We start from the raw sequence: 24,896 nt of genomic DNA on the forward strand, positions 1-24,896 counted from the left end.
GTGAATCTGCTGTTTTAAACTATTGTTTCATCTATAGAAATCAAATTTCTGGTTGCTTTCCAACAGTCAGGAATTGTAGCTGATGTTCCTCACAACAGCAGTGAAACTCCACTGAAGAGAAAGGAATTACTGATATACATGTGATAAGGATTACAGTCTAGCCTTGGAGTTGTGCCTCCTGGGGTGACATGACAGCCAATGTGCACACATCTCACTGTCTTCTGGACAAGCTTGGGCCACAGCACACAGGGAAGGGTCATAGGTCTTCCCCATCTGACACTTTGAATGAACTGAAAGACAGTGATACTCTGTTTGGCACACAGCTTCAGAAAGCATCAACTATGAAAGACCTACTAAGTCAAGAGATGCTGCACAATTTTATGTCGTCATCTCAGGCTAGATGGGGTAATATCTTTGACAGAATCGTATCTTTGACATTCAGTGAGGTTTTTTTTTGGGGGGGGGGGGTTTGGGTTCTGCACACCTATTCACACAAGTATAACAGAAGTTCCTGTGTTTTTTCGCCATGGTATCACAGTTCTATCATCATGATGTCACACTGAGTCACTTTATACCTATGAAGTCACAGTTTCTGCTGATATTTGAATTTTTCGACAAAAATTACTCTGAAACCATCATGGAAAGCTGCTGGGGAAAGTTTCTAGGCTAGACTTTGTTACCAAAGACATTTTACCTTTTTTTTTAATGGAACTCTATGAAATGTTTCTGAAAGGGCACAACAGCTTCTACACAGTTTGCTTCATTGCAGGTGTTGCTTAGCATTCATATAACGACAATGACACACAAAGTTTTGTTTTGAATTGGCTGTTTTCCAAACAGCCAGTGTTTTTGTGCACTGGTTTATTGACGTTGATGGGCAGGAAGAAGTGAAAGGGAGTGTTAAGATTCCTTCAGGGTCCAATCATCCTACCTAACTTTTCACATCTTCTGGTATCTATACCGACCCCCTAGAGGACCCATCTGCTGGCAGGAAATTATGCCTAGGGCACTATACTTCTCACTTAAAATTGCTGAATAGAAACAGAAGTTACCAAAATGGCTGAACACAAACAAAAGATGACTGTTTTTACTTACCTATCTTTAGCTCATATGCAGACAGCTTCTTTTATTATGTCAAACCAGTGCCTTGACCACAGAGCTCAGAATTACGTCCTTATTCAATTCCATCATATCCTATGGAAGCAAGTCTAAAGAAGATCTCAGCCAGAGAGAAAGTACTTCCTACTTGCCTGTTTTCTCACCTTCACCTTGACTCTTGCTCTCCATCAAGAAACTTATTGATTCTTAATTTATTCAGGAGATAACATCAGTACTCACTCCTCTCAAATCTACATTGCTTTCATCTCATCAAACACACCTTCATAACACAAACGTGCCATGTTTGTATTTCAAGACTTTCAGAAAGTCTTGAAATGTGTCCTAAAAATCACTGCCCGGCAGATTCTTTGAACAAAATTTTCTTAACCAATGGAATTGTGTTGTTTTTCCCTACCACATGCATTTTGGATATTAACAAAATGATGAAGTTTTATGAAAAGATCCCCATTATTTATGAAAGTTGCTATTCAAATGACACTGCTCATTAAGTCTAAGTAATCACAGCTCCTAGAGTGAAATTGGGAAGTCATGTTATACAACATCTGAACTAGATGAGACTATATGCACATAAGAACTTTGCAATTTAATAGCATACTTGCATTTCTAACACAGTGATAATGCTTCCGAGGCACAGAATAGAAATCAGATTCAAATCATCATGGGCATGTACATGAACATAATGAACACCGAGTATGTTCTTTGAGAAATAAACATAACATCCTCTTGCCAAAAAATAGCAACGCTTTTTAAAATTATTTCCTCTTTAACACAGCCCATTTTCCATATTCTGTTTTATTCTGTGCAGAACAGATCATCTCCTGTTTAAATACCACAATCGTGACTACAAAATACCAGAGTCAGCCAATACTAAAAACACTTACATGCTGTATATGTTCATAATAAAGAGCAAAAATACGAAAGCACTTGCAAAAACAGATTGTGCACATTAGTTTCAGGGCAGCAGAGACCTGCACAGTGACAGCCTTATCTTGTTACTGTGATTTAATTTGCAGTGGCCTTTTTTGCCTAAGAGTGGTACCTGCCCCATCACTTATCTGACATTAAAAAATCGCAAACCATTTTTGAAAGATGTATAAAGACCCTAATATGTCACACCAGTATCACCAGGAATGGCAATCAATATTCCTTCCATTCGAGTTATTTCTTTTGGATGCCTGTAATTATCTTTTTGTTTGTTTGTTTAGTAATTTAAGTCACACAAGTAGGTGAGGCAGATGATAATAGTTTCTAATGTCACATGTAGCATCTATATTCCACTCTGAAACTTCTCTTTCTGAGGCTGAAAGACAATGAAGGTGATGAGCAAAGTCCTGAAGTCTCTGGAAAGTACATAAGAAGGGGCAAGATGGGAAATGATCTTACATATTCTGTATCAAATTACACGCTGAGGGGGAAGCAGAAAAGCCTTCCTCAAAGACCAAAAGGGTGTTGTAAAATAAACTATTAGAAATTGCCTAGAACTTAGTTCAGATATTTGATTTTTTTTTTCTATGGATGGAACAGAGCAGCCCTAGGCAAATTACTTTTCTTTGCACTCTCTCTGTAAAATACTATAGAATAAAACAGAATAGATCATTTTCAGGTGGAAGGGACCTTTAACGATCATGTAGTCCGTCTAACTACTTCTGGGCTGAACAAAAGTTAAGACATGTTACTAAGGGCTTAAAAATGGAGACATAAATACTTTCTTCTCTCTGCACTTTTTCTTAACTATTCACTATGCAAAGTACTTGCAGAACTTTTGCTCTCTTTTCACATGCCTATGTAGAGGTTTCCTCTTGTCATCGTATTGCAAAGCTCCCATACCTTCTCAGTGATGTCTCACGGGCAGCTCCTCACAGCCCAACCAACAAACTCCATCTCCCTCCTCACCCAGCTAACCCACCCTTTTGTAGCACTCGTCTTCTTATTGGACACAGCTGTGGCCCATTAAGGGCAGGCCTGTTCCTATTCTTTGGGGATAAGTACAGCTGCAACTCCTCAGGTGTGACTACCTTCTGCACTATCTTTATTTTCTTACATTCTATCCCTCCACAGTTAACCATAATGAGGCCCTAATGTTGATTGATGCCTTCTGGAGTCATTGTAATACCAATATTTTAAAAATAGCTAATTTCTATTTATAGTTCCACCACTGAATTCAAAAGAAATTCTGCTATTTCAGTGAACATCTACATAGTTCAACTTGCAGATTTAGTACATGATTAGAGTAATATTTACCAATCATTTTTAGATATGGCAATGCTCAACAAAATGGAAATAATAATTTTACCCTCTACAATAAATGAAGCATGTGAATCTTCAGAACATTAATAGCAGCACCATATCCAGCAGAAATTGAGTAAAGTACTTAAAAAAACATTATATTTGGAGATTTTATGCCTTCAGGATGGGCTCAACATTCAGTGACATATATATTTTTGTCAATGACTATAAAGGGAGTGCTTATGAATTGTATTTCATTCATTCCCTCTTGGTATTCAATTAGATGTGGCTAATATATTAAGTGTTTTTCAGTAAGAACACAAGAGACCAGCATGGATGGCTTTCAACAGCATTAATCAATAATGCAATAGCACAGTGGATGATAATGAAAAGGCAGAAGTTACCAGTGGTTAGCACTGTGCTCTCTGGGACACTGCTCTTCTCTCATGTGAGATACTGTGCAGTGATGGTAACCCTTCTACACCAGAGCCAGGTAAGCAGGTGAGACTCCAACAGAAGGACACTTCTCAAGGCCTTTTATCATTGCCCCCCTCAGCTCTAACAGCACTATAGAGCTGCAAAACCTATGCAGTACTTTCAGGTCAGGTGCCAGATGTACCAATTCAAATAGCCCAGAAATTTCACAGAGTTTATCTGTGCCACCCATCACTCCAGAGTCATAATCAGGCCTTGGACATGTGATCATGGTAATCTAAGAACAATTTTTTTTTCCTGCAATTAAAAGGGGGAAAAACCCTTAGCAGTGTGCAACTTGCCATGAAGCTGATCTGCCTCAAGCAAAAAGCTTTACCCATGACAGTATTTATTCAAACAAGAAGTTACAACGTAATTCCATCTCATCATGATCCAAAGCCCCAGTTTGGTTTTTTTTGTTTATTTACAAAGGTGTTCCCCAATTTAGACCAACTGTACAAACAGAAAGCCAACCAAAAGGATTTTTCCTGCTGTCACTTGCTTTTACATCTATTAATCTCTGCAATCATAGCTCCTCCTTCCCCTGCAGATCCCCCTGTGCTGGCTACAGCACGGTGTCCAAGGTGCAGCATATAGAGTTCTCTTTTTCCCACCAAAGGCCTCAGTGCTGAGCCTGCCATTGGTGTCAGCTGCCCACCTGAGTGAATCATGAGCTACCACAGCTGGGACAAGCAAGGCCCTCAGTAAAGCTCAAATATCTCACTGAAGCTGGTTTTTCTCTCCATACATTAACCAACCTCAGTATCTCAACAATAGCAGCTAAAAAGACTCATCACTAGAAGGTGTCTCAAGTGGCAGCTGAAACATGAACCAGAGGACATGAAGAGAGTGCCTAAAAGTACAAGCACATACTCTGGCAGTGAACAAGGATGCCAGCTGTGATTACCAAGGAGATCATGGAAGTAATAAGAGAAAATACCCAGCTGAAGCAGTAGCTTTTAAAATCCTAGGCTAGAAATAATGACAAAACAGACAGCCTGCCTCAAGGCTCTGAAGAAAGAATAGCATCTGCCATCCTTGTGTGCCACCTCTCTTCATTCTGTTGGTGAAATTCTGTTTCTTACTCTTCAAGGTTTGCTTTTCACAGCATAGCCTACTGATAAGAAAAATAGCCTTCTGCTGCCCTCTGGCCTTATGCCTTTTACCAGAAAAGACACAGTGCCTATTAAAGGAAAGCATGTAGTCCTATTTATCTTCTGCTCCTGTCGATCATTTTTCATTGGGGTTTCCAACAAGGATTCCAACCCAGCTTCTAGGCAGGACAAAATCTGCAGCATAATCTTTCTCCACTTTCATAATTTGTTCAAAGGTCCTGGTGCCAAAAGACTGCTCTGTGGTACAATAGATAACCTACTTCAAAAATAATGATGCTATATAAAATACAAAGCAGAAATATATTGATTTTTTAGTGCAATCTACATTATATCTGGCAGCAGGCAAAATGTAAGTCACCTCTGAACAGAGCCCTTTGACAATGTGCTGTTCCTTTTACATGGTGATTATGTGCCACAGAGCATATGAAACAAGAAGTGGAATGGGGTCAAATGGGCATCTCTGCAGAGTATTAAGATAAAGGACTTTATAATTAAAACTGGAAGATCTAGTCATCTTAACGCAGACTAAAGATTAGGATCAGTGCTTTCACAGGAAGATGAATTATACTCTGAGAAATAGGGAATCTATCAGAAGGAAAAGCCTGCTTCATGAAAGCAATTTAGCAAATGCAATTTCAGCTATAACTGTAAAAACGATTCTATGACATGCTAGTAAATGTCAGTGACTTGAAGCTTATTATTTATTCTAGGTTCAACAGAATTGTCTTTCTGTTCTGCCTAGACCAACTGAAAACAAGAATCCATTAGCTCTGTTATTTTGTAGTAGGTACACAACCCATTACCAATGGCATTTTTCCTACCACTAGTTCGTAACACCCCCTAAAATGATTAGCTAAGAGGATAATGGTACTGAACTTCTACAGCTGTTATGCATTTCTTCAGTAAAATAAAAGGAGGAAAATGGAAAAGAGTTTGTTTTCCTGCCAACAGAAACATGCAAAGTTATTTTTTATGCTAACACATAAAGTAGGGATAGTCTCATTAAGATTGCTATGGTATTTTGCATATTTTAGCAAAAATTGTTGGGGAAAATATGCACTTTCTCATATAAAGGAGCACCTGGAATAAATTATTTTAATGTTTCCCATAGCAGAAGTTGCTATCATAACAAAATTTAGATCAGGTGTTTGTTAATGAATTTCTAAAGATAAATAAAAAGTACTTTGAGACCTCACGCTACAGATTTGTTTCTAATGCATTGTAACACATTCACAGTCTACCAACCCTTTTCAGACCGCTAACTTTCTATGATATTTTCCAGTTGTTTAATTGCAAACCCCTGTCATTTGATATAATAATATACATGAAACACAGCTCAGCTTAGATTGCAGCTAGTCATGCATGAGATGAGTGAGATTGCTACTTTTCTCCAGCTACCAGAAAAAACCAAATCTATGTCCTTGCATTGCTGATAATGGGCCCTAAAGTATCTACAGATTCAGAGGAATAAAGTGGAGGTGAAGGGATGTTTCTGTTTTTCCTGAACATACATAACCAATCATATTTAGCCAGCTTGGGTGTGTATAAACTAAAGACAAGCTAAAGGGCTAAGGTCTTTCTATGAAGTGATATTCTGAGCATGTAGGTGAAAATCAGAGAGATTTAAAACTTTGAGTCTCAGAAAGTACTAGAAAGGTTATCAGATTAAGTAAATTAAATATGTGGGATTTGGGGATGCTTAGTTTTCCTGTGGAGTACATACTGCCTGATTCTTCTTCATCAGTATGTATCACTCCATTATTTCCTACCTTGGGTGCTCTATTTTTCTTGAGCAGCAACTAAGGGATGCAATTCTTGTTGAGCAGGCTGACAGATGTTACTAATTTGGGGAGTTTTGTTAAATTCTTTAAAGCTCCTATTCCAACAGTGTATGAGGTGATTATACTAGATTTTCAGCTTCCAAGGAAGCTGGAGGAATAAGTCTTGCATCTTTCTCAATCTGATTTGACAGGGACATGGTTTGACATGCCATGGCACAGCAGTAGCAGTCAGGGCCCCTCTTCTCACGAGGGCATCACAAAGCCATTTCACCCTTCAGCCTGGCAGGCTCTCTAAAACCTGGCTGCTTCTGAGTAACTAAGGAAAGCACAGCCAGCAGCAGCTAGCATGGTTTAAGAGATGTAAAACTGACAGGCATTATACAGTGACTAGCAACAAAGCTTTTACTGAGGCATTTTACCAGCCTTAGGCTAGATAACAATTCTGCACACAGCTGCTTGCACACACACCTTACAGCTACCATTGCAGGCTTCCTCCCTGCCCTGGCAGCCTTCAAGCAAAGTGTGGAAAGTGGAAAGTGTGCAGGCACTACAGGGGATGATTAGTTGGTCACATATTGTGCAGAAAGCATAACATGGAGCAATCACTTGCCATAGCAACCTTAACGTTTGGAGAATCAACTGCAGAAATAAACTGATTTTAATTACTGGAGCAAATGTAATTAGCAAGTAAGCTATATCTAAACAATGTAAGAGAAAAGGAAGCTTTTTTAAAAAGGTCTTTTGTTTCTTCAACTGAGAGCTTAATGGGCATTATAATTACTTAGTATGTCCCCAAGGCCAGTTCCGCAGCAAGTGAAGGAAGGGGCAAAGCCTTGCTAGCTACAGTTTTCTGATCCCAAATGTTGCCAATGTTACATAGTCACCAGAAATAAAACGTGTCTGGTCTAATGCAAGCTTGAACCTGTGAAATGTCCCTATGTGAGTTACTCAGAGTAGGCTCGCTATGTAAGCACCGGAGAAACACAGGCGTCTTTAGTGGGAAACGCACCTCATTCTCGGGCAGAGCAGGATTTTTCTGTGTGGAGAAGGCGGAGGGGCCTTGCCGAGGCCGAAGCCGGCGGATCCGTGGCGCGGGGCCGCTCGCTGCCCTCCCTCCCCTCAGCGCACGGGCTGCGCGCGGGGCGCCCCCTGCTGGGCAAGCGGCCGAACCACAGCCTCGGGCCTTCCCTCATGGATCCGCGCGCCCTCCGCACCGGGCACAACTTCCACAAAATTACGCAACTTGTGCTCCCAAGTTGTCATTTAGCCTGCCAAACCTTGCTCCTGAAGGGCAGAGGCAGGATATTTTTTCCCTCCCCAAAAGATACAGGTTTACATTAGAGTTCGCCATTCCCTCTCTGTGTGGGGGTGTTTTGTAAGGAGAGAATAAGAGCAGCGGTGGCTTCAAAGGAAGGACAGAACCTCAGTTAGGGCTGTGGGAAGAAGGGCTGAGCCGCCTGCCTTCAGGGAGAGCCTAAGAGTAGACGAAGCCAGGAATTCTCTTTTCAGAGTTCCTTTATACTGAGGGTGCTAACTGCTTTTAAGCACCTGGTTTGGCAAAGCCTGGGCACCAGACTTCATGTGTCTGGCCTTACTCTTTGGATTTTAATATTCCTTTGTAAAATAAAAACAGTTTTTTAAAAAGCCCTTCTCTGGTTTTCAGGGACACTTGTGATATAAACAGGTAGATCAGAGATCCTTGACATCACGTCTTGTGGCAATGTTCTGCAAGTATTTTAAAATTTCATCCTACATCCTTGTATCCCAATGATCTCATGCTCTTGGCCTTTGAGAATGTCTCTTGACAGAGAGAAAGAAGAGTATGAAATGGAAAATGTCAATCCCCCCCCCAAAAAAACCCTTAGCCTCTTACATGAAATACAGAATAATTATTGCAGTCCTGGTCTAACCATTAGTGGAAATTGTTAAGCTTCTTATAATAAAAGCTTAAGAGGATGAGAATTATGTAATGCCCAATGCCAAAAGCATTTTGTTCTCTGACATCTCTTGTCATGTTTCTAATAAAGGCTGAGCCATTGGACAAGTTCTTCAGGGACTACTTTGGTGTAGGTACCTGTTGTTCTATTTCTAGAGTCTCATACTGTTGTTCTATCAGATTTCTAAAGTCCATACCTCCTCGGTGTGTTCTCATGGCTGCAGATCTTCACAGCACAGACTCCTTCTTCTGCATCTCGTTCTCTCTCAGCTCAGGGCTCCTCCAAGGCTCTCCCTGACCACCCCCTTTTACCCCAGTTATCTTCATTGGTCACAGCTGCAGCACAATTAAGGACATCGCAGCTGCAGCCCATCAAGGACAACCGGGACCTCCGGGGCAAAGCCTCTATACAGGTATTTAAATACATTTCCTCTACTATAGGTACCTTCATAGGTGCCAAAGAACACCTTTTTGGTTTTTTTCTGGCTAATTTACCTTAAAAAAAAAATTTTGCTTTCCCTGTGGTTCAGATGGCTATAGAATGCAAGAAAAAAAAATGGCATGTTAGGAGAATAAAGAAAAGGAAGTTGGACTACTGACAGGGACAATCTAAACTGCGAGGTTGGGAGGAGACACAGCTGGGACAGGTGACCCAAACTGACCAAAGGTATATTCTGTACCATGACATCAAGCTCTGTACATAAAGTGGGGAGGAGAAGAAAGGGGGGATGTTTGGAGTGATGGCATTTGACATCCCAAGTCACCATTACGTGTGATGGGGCTCTACTCTCCTGGAGATGGTGGAACACCTGCCTGCCCATAGGAAGCAGTGACTTAGTTCCTTCTTTTGCTTTGCTTGTGTGCATGCCTTTTGCTTACCCTATTAAACTGTCTTTATCTTAACCCAAGAGTTTTCCAGCTTTTGTCCTTACAATTCCTTCCCCCATCCCACTGACTGGGAAATGAGCAAGCAGCTGTGTGGGACTTGGTGGCTGTGTGGAAGGGCAGCAGTCAGGCCTCCTTCCTGCTCACCTCACACCAGCAGCCCACAGGAAACCAAGGGAGGATAACATGGCTCCCACACTAGCAAGACTCATATGAATTTACAGGTTGGAAGGGATCTTAATGATCATCTAATCCCAACCTCTCCTGCAATGGGCCGGGACACCCTCCACTAGACCAGGCTGCTCAAGGCCTCACCCAGCCTGACCTTGAACACTGCCAGGACTGGGGTATCCACAGCCTCCCTGGCAACCTGTTCCAGTATCTCACCACCCTCACAGTAAAGAATTTCTTCCTAATACCTAACTTAAATTTCCCCTCTTTCAGTTTGTCCTGTCACTAAAGTTTCTGAAAAGGAGTCCCTCTCTGGCTTCTCTGTAGAACCCCTTTGGATACTGGAAGGTTGCCATGAGGCCTCCATGCAACCTTCTCTTCTCAAGGCTGAATATTCCCAACTGTTACCCTGTCTTCATAAGGAAGGTGCTCCAGTCCTCTTATCAACTTCATGGCCCTCCTCTGGACTTGCTCCAACAGTTCCATGTCTTCCTTTTGCTGGTAGAGCCTGTGACACAGGTAGGGTCTCACAAGAGGAGAGGGGAACAATCAATTCTCTACCCACATTACTTTTGATGCAGCCCAGGGTATGGCTGGCTTTCTGGGCTGCAGACGCACTCTGCTGGCTCATGTTGAGTTTTTCATCAACCATCAACCCCCAAGTTTTTCTCTGCAGGGCTGTTCTCAATCGAGTCTCCACTTAGCCTGTAGGTGTGTCTGGGATTGCCCTGAATAGGTGCAGGACCTTGCACTTGGCCTTGTTAAACTTCATGAGATTCACATGGAACTTCTCTCAAGCCTATCCAGATCCCTCTGGATAGCATAATTTCGATGGCACCACACAGCTTGGTATCATCAGCAATTTTGATGAGAGCAACTCAGTCCCACTGTCCATGTCACCTATAAAGATGAACAGAGTTGCCCTCAGCACCAGCCCCTGGAAGGACACCACTAGTCACTGATCTTCACGTGGAGAATGATCCCCTGTCCTCAGCTCTTTGCCTGCGGCCACTGAGAGGCCAATCGCTGCAGCAGGCGCTGAAGCTGGGCTCGGCTGCAGGGATAAACCTTCCCACCCCACACCACACCAAGTCCCACCCCGGCCGCTCGCCTGCAGGGATGAACCTTCCCGCCCCACACTACACCAAGTCCCACCCCGGCCGCTCGGCTGCAGGGATAAACCTTCCCGCCCCACACCAAGTCCCACCCCGGCCGCTCGGCTGCAGGGATGAACCTTCCCGCCCCACACCACACCAAGCCCCCGCCCCGGCCGCGCCTCCCGGCGTCCCTGCGGGCGGTGCCATGTGCCGCGGAGGGGGCGCCACAGCCCCCCCGCGCGGCTCGTTCATTGGTACGGCCCTCTCCCACCTTCTGGCCGCCTCCTGCCCCCAGCGCGTGCGCGCTCCCCGCGCTCGCGGCCGGCCCCTGCCCCGGGCTGTGCGCCTGCGCGGCGGCCCGTACGTCAGCGGCGCGCGCCGGCCGTGGCGGCGCCCCGCGGAGAGAGTCGGCCGCCATGACCTCCGCGCTGGAGAACTACATCAACCGTATCCTCTGCTGCGGGCCCGCCGTGCGCCCGCTCTGCTGCTCGGGCCCGACACTGTTGGCGGTGTCGGTCTCTCTCATGGGAGGTTGGCCTTGCAGGCCGGAGGTTCCGCGGAGAATGGGGTCCCCTATAGCACCCAGTGCTGCCGGGCTGAGCTTTGCCCGTGCGGAGCGGGAGTCGCGGTGGGCCTGCGCCCTTAAAGGGCTGTTAACGTGCGGTTAAATAACAGCTTCGCATCATTTGCTCAGAACCTGCCAGCTGGGGTTCTTGCAACGCTTTTGGTGTTAGTTTTTCTGTGCTTCTTGTAACCCGTGGACGTTTTCAGTTTTATTCACAAACAGTAAGCTAGTAACCCAGAATTAGTCAAGATGATGAATATGTGATCATCGAATGGGGATAGTCAGATCTTCAGGAAGAAGGAATGCAGAATACTAGCCTCGAGATCACCACTGCAGAGCTTTTTAAGGACTTTTAAAGTTTTTTAAGGCCTTAGAGTGTTTATAAAACGGTTGTTTCCATTTTGAGGCAGTGCAGTTAGTAATGGGAAGAGAAGTGAGCTCAAATCTGTATTCTGTTTTTAAGGCTTTTTTTCACGTTTGTGTATGACTGTCCATGGTTGGGTGAAGAGAGACTTTCAAGGAGATGTTAATGAAAAATACTGCATTGTCACATGTTATTGTCAACCATGCTGCTTTAAAATAAGTGCTGATAGGCTTTTGGGGCTCTAAATGGCTCATAAAACCTGTATTCCATATGAATGCTTCAAAAAATGTTAATGCTTCTATTCCAGATATGACTAAATGTTTCCTTAATGAAATATCAGGTACTGTTGCAGTAATTACTTCTGATGGAAGAATGATTGTGGTAAGACTTATTTTTTTTTTTAATGTTTTATTTTCTCCCATAAAGACTTTCCATTGTGGCAATAAAGAAGCTCTGTTAGGATAGTCTCACATATTCACACAACCAAATTATATAGTATAGAATAATTTCCATAAAGCTTAAAAAGATAATTTTATGAACACTTACTGTTCTTGCATGTCATGTCAGCTTTTTTCCATTGATAAATTTGTTTCTGCAGATGCTCTGGCCTTTTTGTCAAATGGCTTTTCCTGTGGGAATGCACCAAAAAATGCATTCCTCTTCTGTTCAGTAATTTAGTTTCTATCTAAAATGTCCACTTTGTTCTGTATGCTCTTCAGCTTTCCTGCTAAAACCATTCCCTATTGCTGTAGAAAAACATCAGCTGGAGAAGTGTTGTGGGCTTCTGTTTGTACCTGAAAACCTGAGGATAGGCCAACTTAATACATTAGACTGTATAATATTTTTGGCTTTATTGCTTCTGTGTTCTGGGGCTTTTTTTTCTTGCATTGCTTCCCCTCATCTTTTATTCTTTTGTGTTTTGAGTGTAACTTAATAGTATGATTGCTGCAGCAGGATTGTATCTTTCTGTCTGTACTTAGCTTTGTGCAGCCTCTGGAAAGAGAGAGCAGAAATCTGTTGGCTTCACCAAATCTGCTTGGCTGAAGTCAGTCTGGTAAACTTTCTGTGTGTGCTACAAGATACTTCTTATCAATAAAGATTTGAATGGAGTTGGTATATAGGACTCATTGTTAGATGATACAAATGCATATTATGGCTGTTTGAAGGGCTGTTTTTTGTGAGTTTGAATTTCTTAATTAGTGATGGCAAATTTATGTTAAGAATTTTCCAAACGTGTACTTAAGTGCCAGAAAATACTGTATTTTAAATTTATTTTTTATATAATTTAATAAACACAAGGTAATCTCCTTCAAAGAGATACCACTTTAAATTGCTTGTTAGGAATGGTTTCAATATTGTTGACCACAAGAATCCAACTCTTCTGTTCTTTGTTTATTTAATTTTTTTTTAATTTCTGGAAACGTCCATACAAAAAACCAGTGTAGAAATAGTAAAATTTGTTGTCTAGAGGAACATCATTGATAAAATGAAAATTAATTTTTTTAATAATAAAGCTTAAGCTTATTGTCTTTTAGCATGAACACACAGTAACACATGGGTGCTTTTCTTAAATTGGTTATTGCTTTTAAAATTTCATTCTTTAGCTTTTGTGTTTAAGCTAAAGAGTAAAACCTGAATAGAACATCTGTTCTCCAGTACCTTTATTTTGCCACTCTGTTTACGGTATCCTTGACAGCACAGAGGCAATTTTTAAGGGCAATGGCAGTGTGCTTTTTTGTGTTTTTTTTTTCAGGGAACACTCAAAGGTTTTGACCAGACCATAAACTTGATTTTGGATGAAAGCCATGAACGAGTATTCAGTTCTTCACAAGGAGTTGAGCAAGTGGTGCTGGGCTTATACATTGTGAGAGGTGATAACGTGTAAGTACGGCATGCTCTTGTTTAAATCCTTCCATACAGACTTTGTGTGTGGATGCACACGTGTCTGTGTATATTTATATTTCCATAATCTGTATAAATCATGATAGCTGCACACACCCTGCATCTTTGTGGGTGGCACTGAAAGTATTGTCAAAGCTGAAGGTACTAAAAGGATGTGTGGAAGTGACACTTAGGGACATGGCTTAGTGGGGGACTTGGCAGTGTAAGGTCAATGGTTGGACCTGATCTTTCCTAACACACAGCTGTGATTCTGTATTAAATAGCAAGCATCTACACTTCTTTTACAGAAGTGATTGCCTTGTAATGTTGAGATTGAAGATGATCTCAGGGCTGGAGCATCTCTCCTACAAGGACAGGCTGGGAGATGATGAAGGAAAAGACATAATAATCACTAAAAAATGAGCTAGAACTTGTGTCTGCAAAAAGTCAACAATCTGGTATACAAAGTTGACTTGCAACAGTTTTGTTTTGTTTTGTTTTTTTACTTTAGAGCAGATGTGCACAGAGAGCACTTTATAATCTGGAAAATCCTTGAAGGTTCTGACTTGACAGTGTAGCAAGTGTTGAAGCCAATGTAGTGATGTGTCAAGTGGATGAGTTGGTATTTGATGTAAAATTCCTTTACAAAATGAGGGTGAAAGCTCAATGAGTGCAGAGGGAAGTAGCTGGTGTGCCAAACCCATGGGAGGGTTACAGGAGGAGTGGAAGAAGGCCTGGTAAGTGGGCCAGCTAGGAAGATTACTTTTGCAGCAGCATTGTGAAACCAATGGGAAAAGTAAGATTATTTTGTTATCACAGCTGGAAAAAGAGTATGCTGCAGTGACCAACACATGAGCCTGGATAGGAATTTTCATCTTCTAATTCTAATGGATACTTCTGTACAACAAAATGCAAAGGCTTAAATTGATATCTAGGTGCATTTATCTAATATCATTGAGAAAGTGGATCATTCTGAATGCTTTCATCATTTTGGACTGAAATTTTAAGAAAAACTAATTTGACACATTGTATGCCATTCTACCAGTAGCTTTTCATTCAGATACTGAAAATGTGTATAAATCAGCAGATAATGGTTTACTACTTCACTGCTTGATCATACAATTGAAATGTATGATGAAAGACATCATCATACAGCCACATTACTGAAATATATTCAGAATATGCTTCTGTGATATGGAATTGTTTTTGCAGTCTTAACAAATTCAAACATATTTAATACAAGTAATAATTATGTATTCATGCAACTCTTCAACATGCTGAAATTCAGTGTCCTTATAGGAAGAAGTAAAAAGAATGAACAGTTAAGTAACAGTAACTTCAAAATAGGGGACTCTCATGAAATAGGGAAGATGTTGAAAAATAAAAGGAAAGAAAGAGTACATGGTACAAAGTACTTTGAGCATTCCAGTGTGCATCACTAGAGGCTTTCATGGAATAAACAGCATCAATCAGAAGTTGGTATAGTTCAACAGGATGTAAGGCTTGTTAGAAGATAAAATACAGCTTCTGTTTTAGAACTGTGTGATTTGATTTCAACAAATAATAACCTGATTTTTTTTTATTTGCAGTGCTGTCATTGGTGAAATTGATGAAGAGACAGATTCTGCTCTTGACTTGGGGAATATTCGAGCAGAACCTTTAAACTCAGTTGTGCACTGAAAAGATAAAAATGCACTGGGACTTTGTAAATCTTTGGTTGTACAGACCTATTTAGCAATGTGGACAGTTTTTACAAATTGTGTTTAATTTGTTTAGTCACCAGTTTTTTATTATGAACATGTTGTAGTTTTGCATGTAAATTAAAGTTTCTACATTTTGCTAAAGATACTTTCATTGAATTTCTTTTGAATTTCAGGCTGCATAATTTCACTGGGAAATGCAATCAGTATCAGTGATGGTCCTGGTACTGAGTATATATATCTTGTTCTTAAAATAAGATCTCTTTCCTAAAGGTAAACCAAGGTTTTTTTCAAGTTAACCCAGGATTATTTGAAGGTAGATGTGTGCCAGTCAGTTTAACCATCTCTAAATGTAGTTGTGGCTGTATGTAGAAAACTGTTCTTTGTCATTTTTTTTGTGTATGTGTGTAGTGCAGAAAGGAAGAACGTTAGAAGCTTTCACAGTCTAATTAATGGCATATGCACATAGTACTTTTTTTTTGTGGTGTCAGACCTTGAGTCCACTTGAGGTGCAGGAGTTCGTAATGCCTTAATCCTTGCAGACAAATTGGAGAAACAGACTTTTGAGCAGGAACAAAAAACCCAAATGCATGCATTTATTTGAAGCCCATTAAATTCCAGACCCATTAATTCTCTATCTTTACCTTTCAGCAGCTGTTGTGTAGCTCAAAATTTGGGTAAGACCTACAGAAAGAGAATTGTGTGTTTGCTAATGTGTAATTATTGTCTCTAGAATGTAGTTTAGAAGACACAGAAGTACTTTTGGTAGGTAAATGACTTATTTTGAAAGAAATTTGGCTTAATATTGGATATAAGGATCCCAAGTAACAATGGTCACATACAGACCTCTTATACCAAGCTAAGTAGGACAAGCTCTGTGCAGCATACTGTGTTTGATGCCATATCAGCATGAAGTCTGTACTCTTGAACAAAGCTCTTGTTATTCCCCAGTGTCCCACAGGTCCAGTATTTTTCCCCTGTATATAAATGTGCTGTCAAAACAAACAAAAAGGAATTTTAATGTGCATATTAGGGGGTTTTATACTAATTTTACTATTAAGTGGGATTTTTTCATTGCAAGTTCACTGTTTGGAAACCAGATACATTGAAGATACTTGTTTTCCATAAAATATCTCTCAAGTCTTGTAGCTTCCACCTTGTTTTACAAGATTGTTCTTGGTAGCGCATGTGAAGCCCAGCAGACCTTTTTTTTGCCTTTATCTATCTTGTGATCTGGTACTGTGTTGTGTTCTGTCCACATTTCTTTTTGGAACTGCTGAGCAAACATTGAATAAGTCAAATAATGTTTTTCCTGTGATTACCAGAAGTCAGTACTAATTCTGGCCATAATTGATTATGTCAAGAGAATCAGTTTCATTAAACAATCAAGAAAAAAGCCTTTTTGCTACTGAAATGCTGATACCTTCACAAGAGAAAAGAAAGTATAGGAACTGAATTGTATTGATAAAGAAAAAGCAGGTTATTAAATTAGGTATTTTAGAGCTCAGCAAAAAGTGCAGAGGCAAAGAGTGGAGTCAGGATGCACTAATGCACTACTTATTGTTGGATGTATTAGGAGAGTTATAGTTGAAACACATGGATTGAATACTTGTAGTAGCACTGGAAAAACTATGGAAATATGTTGTCTTATAGCTGAGAAATTATGTTTGAAGATAAATCATGGAATGCTAATGCATTATGGAGACCATTTACCTCAAACACATTTGCAATGGTGAAGGGATCAAAGCCAGGAGACCTAGTCAGAAGGTATTTATTAAAATCAAATGTAGGACTTGATAATGCTTTAAAAAACGTTAAGATGCAATTAAAGCTTTGTGAACTTTCAGGGACTCTAAGCTATAGTGGCTTACTAGGTACCTGTAAGTATAGAGAGATCACTCAGTAAAACAGTATTTAATGCATGAAGTTGAATTACATAACCAGTCTGAAAGAGTATTTTCATTGAACCAAGACTGTAGCACAGTAGGCTAAAAAACAGACCACCAATGAGAGTAATTTATGTCATTGTTTTCATAAATGAAAAAAGATGGGAAAAATCAATGCAATTGAAACCACAAAGTGGCCATAGACTGATGGCCTAGTAGTAGTGATTCTGAAGAAGTCACTAGTACTAGTGATTCTGAAGAGAGTGTTGGTCCCTGGAGGAAGAGTGGGGTGGAAGCTCAGCACATGTAAAGCCTGTGTATTGTGTCTTCACATTAGGGGAACTCTGCAGTCAGTGTTGCAAGCACATTGAGGGTAGTAAAAAGGTACAACAGAGCAAATAAAGCAGAGCTGAATTTTTAAGAGCAAAACTCAGATGCTGAAGAGGTATGAAAGAGGACTGGATGGAATGAGAAAAGAGCACCACAGGTTCTTGTTCTGTGTTGAGAAGGGGTATGTTTGCTGTGTGCCAGCTGGCTGGGTTGAAGGTTCTCCTGTTTAACACTGATTGCAGAGATGCAGCAAAGCAAATTTCTCCTGGGAGATAAGTAGTATTGTCTGCAAAAAGCCTTTGCTTTATTCTTCCTGGAGAGAAAAGTACTCTTAACAAAGAAAGAGTAACTCTCTTTTGGAACTGAAGGTGCTCCCTAAGAGTTCTGACTGCTGGTGCCTTATGGCTGTCACCTGGTTCCATGGGGTACATGAAGAGCCCTGCTGAGATCAGGAATACTTTCTTCCTGAAACTGTCTTCGTGCAGTGAGCCTAGATTAAATATTCAGTAAATAACAGGGATATTCAATAAAATCTAGTGAGTCCTTGCAGAGGACTAATAAACATACTATACAAAAACGAGAAGGGCAGAAAAAGGTGATACTAAGGCCAAAAGGAAGTAATGCTGAATTGGAGGTAATTGTCATATGCCATTAAATTTCCTGCATTGTCATAGGTTGGTCACTTCCTCCTTTTGTTTGGTTAATTGAGATCTTGGAGTGAAAGGACAACTCTTGACTAGGGGAAGAATCCTCCAGTGAAATGGATGAGCTGGTTTATGAGGAGATTAGGTAAATTAATTTGGTGTGCATGAAGAAACAGAGAAACCACCTTCTGTGGTCCAAGGGTAATTTCTCTAACTGCAATCCACATCAAAGTGCTTCAAATACTGCATGGCCTACAAGTGGATTATTGGATGTACTGGATTGAACACGGATACTGTTTTGAGGATGTAATCCCACAGTGGACAATTTCCGTATAACATGACCTTTCCTATCAACTATAGCCTGTTGTCCTTAGCCCTGGAGGTGGTGTTTATTCTCCAATCCATTTTATAAGTAAACAGCTGAGATACACATCAAACACTCAGTGCTAGAACTGAAGATAAAGTGCAGGTTGATGGTATTCATCTCATGGCCACTACTACTTTTGTAGCAGATGTACCAAATCTGTGTGCCTGAGTAGGTGTTTTGTACCCATGGCACCATAATTCCACCAATTAGCCTCTGCTGCACTCTGCTAAGAATTTTATTCTGCAGATTAATATAGAAATTATCCTTAAATACCAGAGTTGTATTCTCCATGCATTGGTATGAAAGGATTTAATTTATTCCATTGTTAACATGACAAATAGTAAGTCATCTGCTGTTGCTCCTTTAGGAATTAAATTACCATGACCACAACAGCACTTCTCAAGGAGAAGCCTCAGTTGAAGAGACTTGGAAACTGTGAATGTGAGTTAGGCCAGTTAGAACACCAAGGTGTGTTTGCTAGTTATATTTGGTCTATGATGCATTTGTGGCACCAGTGTACGCTACTCTACTAATTTTTACTAATGGATTCTTATTTCTACTTTACAATTGAGAGAACTGCAGCTTATTGATAAGAATAATGAAAATAATTCAGTGGGCTAAGTGGCATTTGAAGTAGCCAGAAAAACTGTGTCATATCAATCAGTTTGAACTTCTGTGTTGCTTAAATAATAAGGCATTATAACTTCAAGTATCAGGTATTCATGGACAAATAACTATGAAACCCAGATGTGCCAGAAATTCAAGATTGTTGAGGTGAGGGAGGGAAAGCTTGTACAACACCTAGGTTAAAAATACATGACAGAAGATAGTAAAGACCCAGGTATTTGTTCTGAAAATCCTGTTCCTGATGGCCTCTCTCAGAGTGCTATATTTTGTCTTAGGGTCCTTTTCAGGGGCCTTTTTTTACAGTAATGGCAGAAATGCTGATATTTCTTACATCAGTAGCATTTTCCCTGAAGGAAATAAAAGCTCCACTGATGCAGGTGAAAACCAAAGCTGAAAACGCAACAGCATTCAGACTTTTGCCAAAACCTGCTTACTAGCCATAAAAACAGGACTTATCTACATGTTAATGCTCCTTCCTGGAGCATTGCAGCACATTCTAGGAGCTTTGGAACTGGATTGGAACAATGTGCTGCTGCCAGTCAGCCTTACATCAGTAGCAGTGCCACCGGATGCCAAAAAATTTCACTCAGTGCTCAACTTCTTTCCAGCTCCTTGCACTTTTAGATGAAAGGCTTTCATTGCTTCAGACCCGACAAGCACATGTGCATGTGCTGCTTTTGTCTGCTAAAACCTCTTTAATGGCTTTCCTGCCGTATTGTTTTATACTCTATGTTTATTTTATCTTTAGTGTTGAATCCAGTGATGATTACAGTGCATAGAAATGTGAGTGGAAATTATTCAGTGGAGAAATTGAAGAAGTTGGACCTGAAGTACTGTAATGCATAAAAAATAGAAATAACTAGGATGGAAACCTGTTGAATGTGAATAACATTGGGCTTTACAGCAGTGGTCATTGTAGTGAAATTCTCTTAAACACAGGTACAGTTGTTGTATCTGTATAAATCATTCATCTTATAAGAAATACTGAGAAATTGTGAGAAAACACTTTCTACTCAGAAGTATTTTAAGGCACTGGAATTTTATATGGAAGCTTCCTATCCTAAAATGGTACTTTTTAATTATGGTTATTGCTTTTTATTTTTGTGCTTAAATTTTTGGTAATTCTCACTTGTGTAATTTTCAGACTTCAACTCTGCTGCTGATGCAGATGGAAACCTGTACGCACGTAAATGCTGTCATGTTTCTGCAAATTGGCCAGAGCTGCCGGTGGTGTGTGGCTGGGATCTGCAGCATTCACACTGATGAACACATGTGTGATGTAGAGACCTTGCATACAGGGGACAGGCTGTCAAGCTTGTATTCAAAGCAGCATGCATGCAAAAGACCAAGAATAAACATGCAGCATTAACCCCCCCAAGCTATCTATAAAAGTTTCAAATTTGGTTTGTAGCATTTCCAATTAATAAAACCATTTCTTGCCAAGTGCCACATAAATACCACCTCATCTGCACCATTTGATGCATACAGACCTAATGTACAGTTCTGTTTTGCACTGAGTTACAAGACTGAACAGAAGCCAAGACAGGAAGTGATTATGGCTAAGGAGCTGATGCTAATTGAAAATGTGTGATGCTGTGGAGGAAACATCAGACAATAGAAGCTCAGTCAGTTTGGAAACAGATTTAAAAACCAGCACCTTAGGATGTAAACAGTCAATAGGACTGGGGCCAGCCTTTCTCCTAACAATCAGATCATTAGCAGCAGGAGCGTGCAGAATGATTTCCATGATTAAAGTGCAAAATCCATGAAGGCCTGTGCTCATCAATGCTGAACGGAAGCAGCCTTCTTGCTTTTTGCTGTGTTTCTTCTACAGGTTGTCCTAACTCATCCTGGATACAAGAGTCAGGTGTAAGTGAGGTTTAAATCTAGGAAGGGCAAATGGTCAAGGACTTTGAAAAGAAAGGTTTAAGATTATTTTGTGTAACTGTAATAAGGTAGGATCCCTCTGGAATCATGCTTGTGATTTTCAAGACAGCTTCTGTGAAAAGTCATCAGCTCACATTCAATGAAAATTGTCAGGATCCAAGTGGAAACAGTCTCTGATAAGAATGGAGCAGAGCAATTGTTATAATTTAAGTGATGATCATTATGTGGCTGAATGGGACAGTGTCCTGATTTGTCTAGAGACTAGTTTAACTTCTTGCATCATTTATAACAGCCATGAAGTAATTTTGAGTTTTATGCTGCAACTTCTGATTTCACTATTTTACAAAAGTCCAGCCAATGCAGAAAGGAGTAAGAAATGCAAACATTAATATGTTTGTATGTATCCATTTCATTGATGGATAAGACGTGTACAGTGTTTTATAACCACACTGTACGTGTCAGTAGTTTTGAGTTTGGTTCTAATTATGCTATTTCTGAGTCTCAATGGCAAAGTGCAGATGGCAGCAAAATGGCCCTTAGCTAAAAGGGAATTATCAGGCTACCCTACTGTTAATGCCACTCTTCAACACACAGGAATGCCTGAGCAATGCCCTCCCTTGTCTTGGGTCTTTAAGCAGCAGAGCATTAGTTATGAAAGCATTGAAAGGACTGAAGTTGCCATGCTCTCTGCCATGGGCCACCTGAGCCTCAGTAATTTAATAAAGTGAGAAACTTCTAAGATGACAAAGCATCTACCACAGGACACATTTGCCTGGCCTCTGACTGTTAAGATCTGACCAGTTATTAAAATTATTAGAGGCAAGCCTCTGTTTGACTAAAGGTGCAAGTGAGACCATATGCCAAAGGCATTAGTTCAGATTTTCATTTATCAGTAAATGTGAGGTAGAGAGAGATAGGAAAAAGACAAGTGGAAGAGGAGAGGGAGAGAAGAGAGACTGAAAAACAGAATAAACATCAGAAGTATCACCACCCCACAGGTTCCAATGACAGCCTCTTGGTTCTCTTCTCTCGTCGGCGGTTGCAGTCCTGATGATGTGGTGGTTGCAGACTGTACCCATCAAGTGAGGAGGAAAGAGCCCACAAAACACCAGGTCCATGGGGTTTATATTAGCTGAGGCTAAGTGGAAGGGCCCCTGTAATTCCCCTGGATGATGCAGTACTGGATCATGGGACATTACCTGAGTCATTGACATCTTCTAAGGTGTTGCAGCAGTCTCTTACCCATTATAGCTCAATTAATCATGGCCCACCAGCTGAGATAAATACCTTCATCCTATAGTACTTCAGAGGGGAGTTCTCACAGCAGAGCCATTATGTAAGGGAAGATCTGGCATGGTAAGAAGGACAATCCCACTTTGCAGGATTTGCCTGTTATCAGCCTCTTCCGTTACCTGGAATCCCAGTTTGCAGCCTAGGTGTGCACACCCACCTGCACTGGGGAGGCCACTCTGTGCAGCAGTGGCCAAGCACCCAGCTGATTGTTTGAGCCAGTCCAGTCTCCTGCAGCACCTGGGCAGTTACTGCAAATGGTCCAGTGTTTGAGTCAGTCATCTGTAGCAGGCCAGTCTCTTACAGGGGGACAGGCAAGGTGCATCTGTGAGCACAGGAGAGTTCTGGAGAGTTCTATGAGCAGGGAAGGGGTGGAAAGCAGTGTCAAGAAAAAGGAACAATAAAACAAAGCCATGTTCTAGACTGCAAAGTTTATTAAATATCAAGTTCAATTAAATACAGTGTAATAGCTTCACAAAAATGTATTCATATAAAAAGGAAGAGTGTTACAGCAGCATTTAATGCTTTTCTCACTATCTGTTAACTCAAGTCCTTAAAATAGTGGGTAAAATCCTAAAATTCTTTCAGTCTTGATTCATCTCAGTACAATTATTCTTACTTTTCCAGAACTGTGACTTTTGCAGATGGGAAATGACAACACACATCTTCATTAAAAACCAGTAACTCTGAAATAAGTAAAACTGCGTATATGGTTGCTATCAATTTTCCACTACATCTGTGCTACAGACACCATATCATTAGCTGCTAGCAGCAACAAAAAGATTGGGTATGCTATCACACAAGTTCTGGAGAGTACTGAGGAGTGGTGATAATATTAATGTTCCTTTTTTACCCCTCCCACTGAAAGTGTTTTCAGGTGTACCGTGTTTAAGCAAGTGCTGCAAAAGTCTGAAGCTGCAGCAATTTTTCATACAGAAATCAACAGCAATACCATGAGAGGTACTGAGTTTGAATACCCCTCATGATATTCAAGTGTATTGTGACAGTGACTCATCATGAGGCCAGGTTGCCTATGGAGGCTTTGGGGTCTCCATTTTTAAATTAAAAAACCAACACAGATCTGGGAAATTAGCTAAAGGTGATCCTCCTGGAGCAGGAGGGCTAGAAAAAATAGCCTCCAGAGGTCCCTTCCAACCTCACTCATTCTGTGATACAAAATAAAAATACCAAAAAGACCATAAAACAAGTCTTGGCACTACTACACACTCACAGTCATTTTAAACTTACGTTGCATAAAGTGACAACAATGTAAAGTGCCCTTTTCTCCAGCTTGAATACCTCTATAAGTTAATTAGCAGAACTTAGTACTCCATCAGGACTGAAGCACTGGGCTCAAAGAACATCAAATGATGTCCTAAGCGTTGAAATAACACTGGAGAACTTACAAACACATTGAGTGAAAGGAATAAACAGAACAAAGGGAATGCTTTTGTTAAAACATAGAACACAAATAATGCAACACAATGAAACTACTGTAAGAGGAAACATTTCTGACAGTTTTGTCAAGCTCAAGAATCCAGATCAGTCAGTCTCCTGGTCAGAAAAAACAGATGTGGTTCTTATTGTGAGTACAAAAGAAACCAGCTATGCAGGAAAAAACCCAACAGATGGGTGCACTGTGCTTGACATCCATTTAATAGAGTTTATATTCAGTCTGCAATGAACAAGTTTTAGCATCTGAACTGGGGAGAAGGGAAACCAGAGATGTGCTTTCTATAAAAGCAAAGTGTTTAGAGCCTTTCCACAGCACTTCATTCAAATCATGTAATTTTTGGCTAAAACATCACGGTACTCCTCTATTGCTCTGCAAAGGGGATCCTGGTCCACATGAAGGTTTTTGGAAGATCCAGCACTTTCAGTTTCAAGTTCAGCGGTGGCTGAGGGGAAAAGAGACAAGATTCCTTATGTTACTTCTACAGCAGACATGGAGAAATAAGGCACTGTAAGAAGATTTTACCTTACTTGCTAGTCTGCAAATCTGAACAAGACTTTAAAATTTCCAAGGACACCTAACAAGGGACAAGCTGGGCACAAAGGAAGAAACACATTTTGTGCACATGTGCTTATCAGGCAACAGCATTTCTAAAGCTACTGATGGACATTCCAGAGGCTACACACTGAACATCTTGTGGGACTCCACATGACTCCAGTGGCCCTTAACAGGGCTTCTGAATGTAGCCCCTGCAGAGCTCTTCAACCTGAAGTCTTTGCTTTCCTTAAACGTTCAAAGCTGTGCTTGATTGCAACACTACAACTACACAGCTGCAGTCCCTGCAAAGCAGGGACTCTGGAGGACCAGCTATCATGAAGCGAGTGGATTTCCTCTTTGGATGCCTGGCCTCAAGTTACAGGGTGTGTTTTAGGCTCCATGAGTTAAGCAAACTCATGTTTGCCTAAACACTACTGAACCATCTCTTCCTAAAGAAATGTTGTCTTTTATCCCTGATCATGTTCTTCTTAATTATTCAAAACAAGACTGCAACACCTAAGCTACAAAGACAAGCCATGAATCATAGCAAAAAAAAAAAAA

At 40.7% G+C, this 24,896-nt stretch overlaps 2 protein-coding genes across 9 annotated transcripts in view; one reads left to right on the forward strand and one right to left on the reverse strand.

Moving 5' to 3' along the window:
* The first annotated feature begins 11,102 nt into the window (after positions 1–11,102).
* Positions 11,103–15,458, forward strand: LSM8 (LSM8 homolog, U6 small nuclear RNA associated). Of its 2 annotated transcripts, none has more exons than XM_054632076.2 (4): positions 11,103–11,251; positions 12,074–12,114; positions 13,487–13,614; positions 15,204–15,458. In XM_054632076.2, the coding sequence occupies exons 1-4, from the start codon at positions 11,221–11,223 to the stop codon at positions 15,292–15,294; spliced, it is 291 nt and encodes a 96-aa protein (XP_054488051.1). In that variant the 5' UTR covers positions 11,103–11,220; the 3' UTR covers positions 15,295–15,458. The 2 variants fall into 2 exon arrangements, with proteins under 2 accessions (XP_054488051.1, XP_077035095.1); XM_077178980.1 differs by having other exon boundaries at positions 11,206–11,335; positions 12,041–12,114.
* A 7,301-nt stretch (positions 15,459–22,759) lies between these two features.
* Positions 22,760–24,896, reverse strand: part of ANKRD26 (ankyrin repeat domain containing 26) — a 47,836-nt gene continuing 45,699 nt past the window's right edge. For all 7 annotated transcript variants that reach the window (XM_077178976.1, XM_054632219.2, XM_077178975.1 and 4 more), the window contains one exon: positions 22,760–24,243. In XM_077178976.1, the coding sequence (XP_077035091.1) occupies positions 24,122–24,243 (122 nt within the window). In that variant the 3' untranslated portion in view covers positions 22,760–24,121. The remainder of the gene's footprint in view (positions 24,244–24,896) is intronic.

The sequence above is a fragment of the Agelaius phoeniceus genome, chromosome 5 (assembly GCF_051311805.1).
Source record: "Agelaius phoeniceus isolate bAgePho1 chromosome 5, bAgePho1.hap1, whole genome shotgun sequence".
In the NCBI taxonomy this organism is placed as follows: Eukaryota; Metazoa; Chordata; class Aves; order Passeriformes; family Icteridae; genus Agelaius; species Agelaius phoeniceus.

Bases quoted from the DNA above. Each gene is read 5' to 3' on its own strand.
- LSM8 (XM_077178980.1), top strand. From the start codon at position 11,221: ATGACCTCCGCGCTGGAGAACTACATCAACCGTATCCTCTGCTGCGGG. The intron at 11,336-12,040 runs GTTGGCCTTGCA...CTTCTATTCCAG, and splicing joins GTCGGTCTCTCTCATGGGAG to ATATGACTAAATGTTTCCTT. The intron at 13,615-15,203 runs GTAAGTACGGCA...TTTTATTTGCAG, and splicing joins ATTGTGAGAGGTGATAACGT to TGCTGTCATTGGTGAAATTG.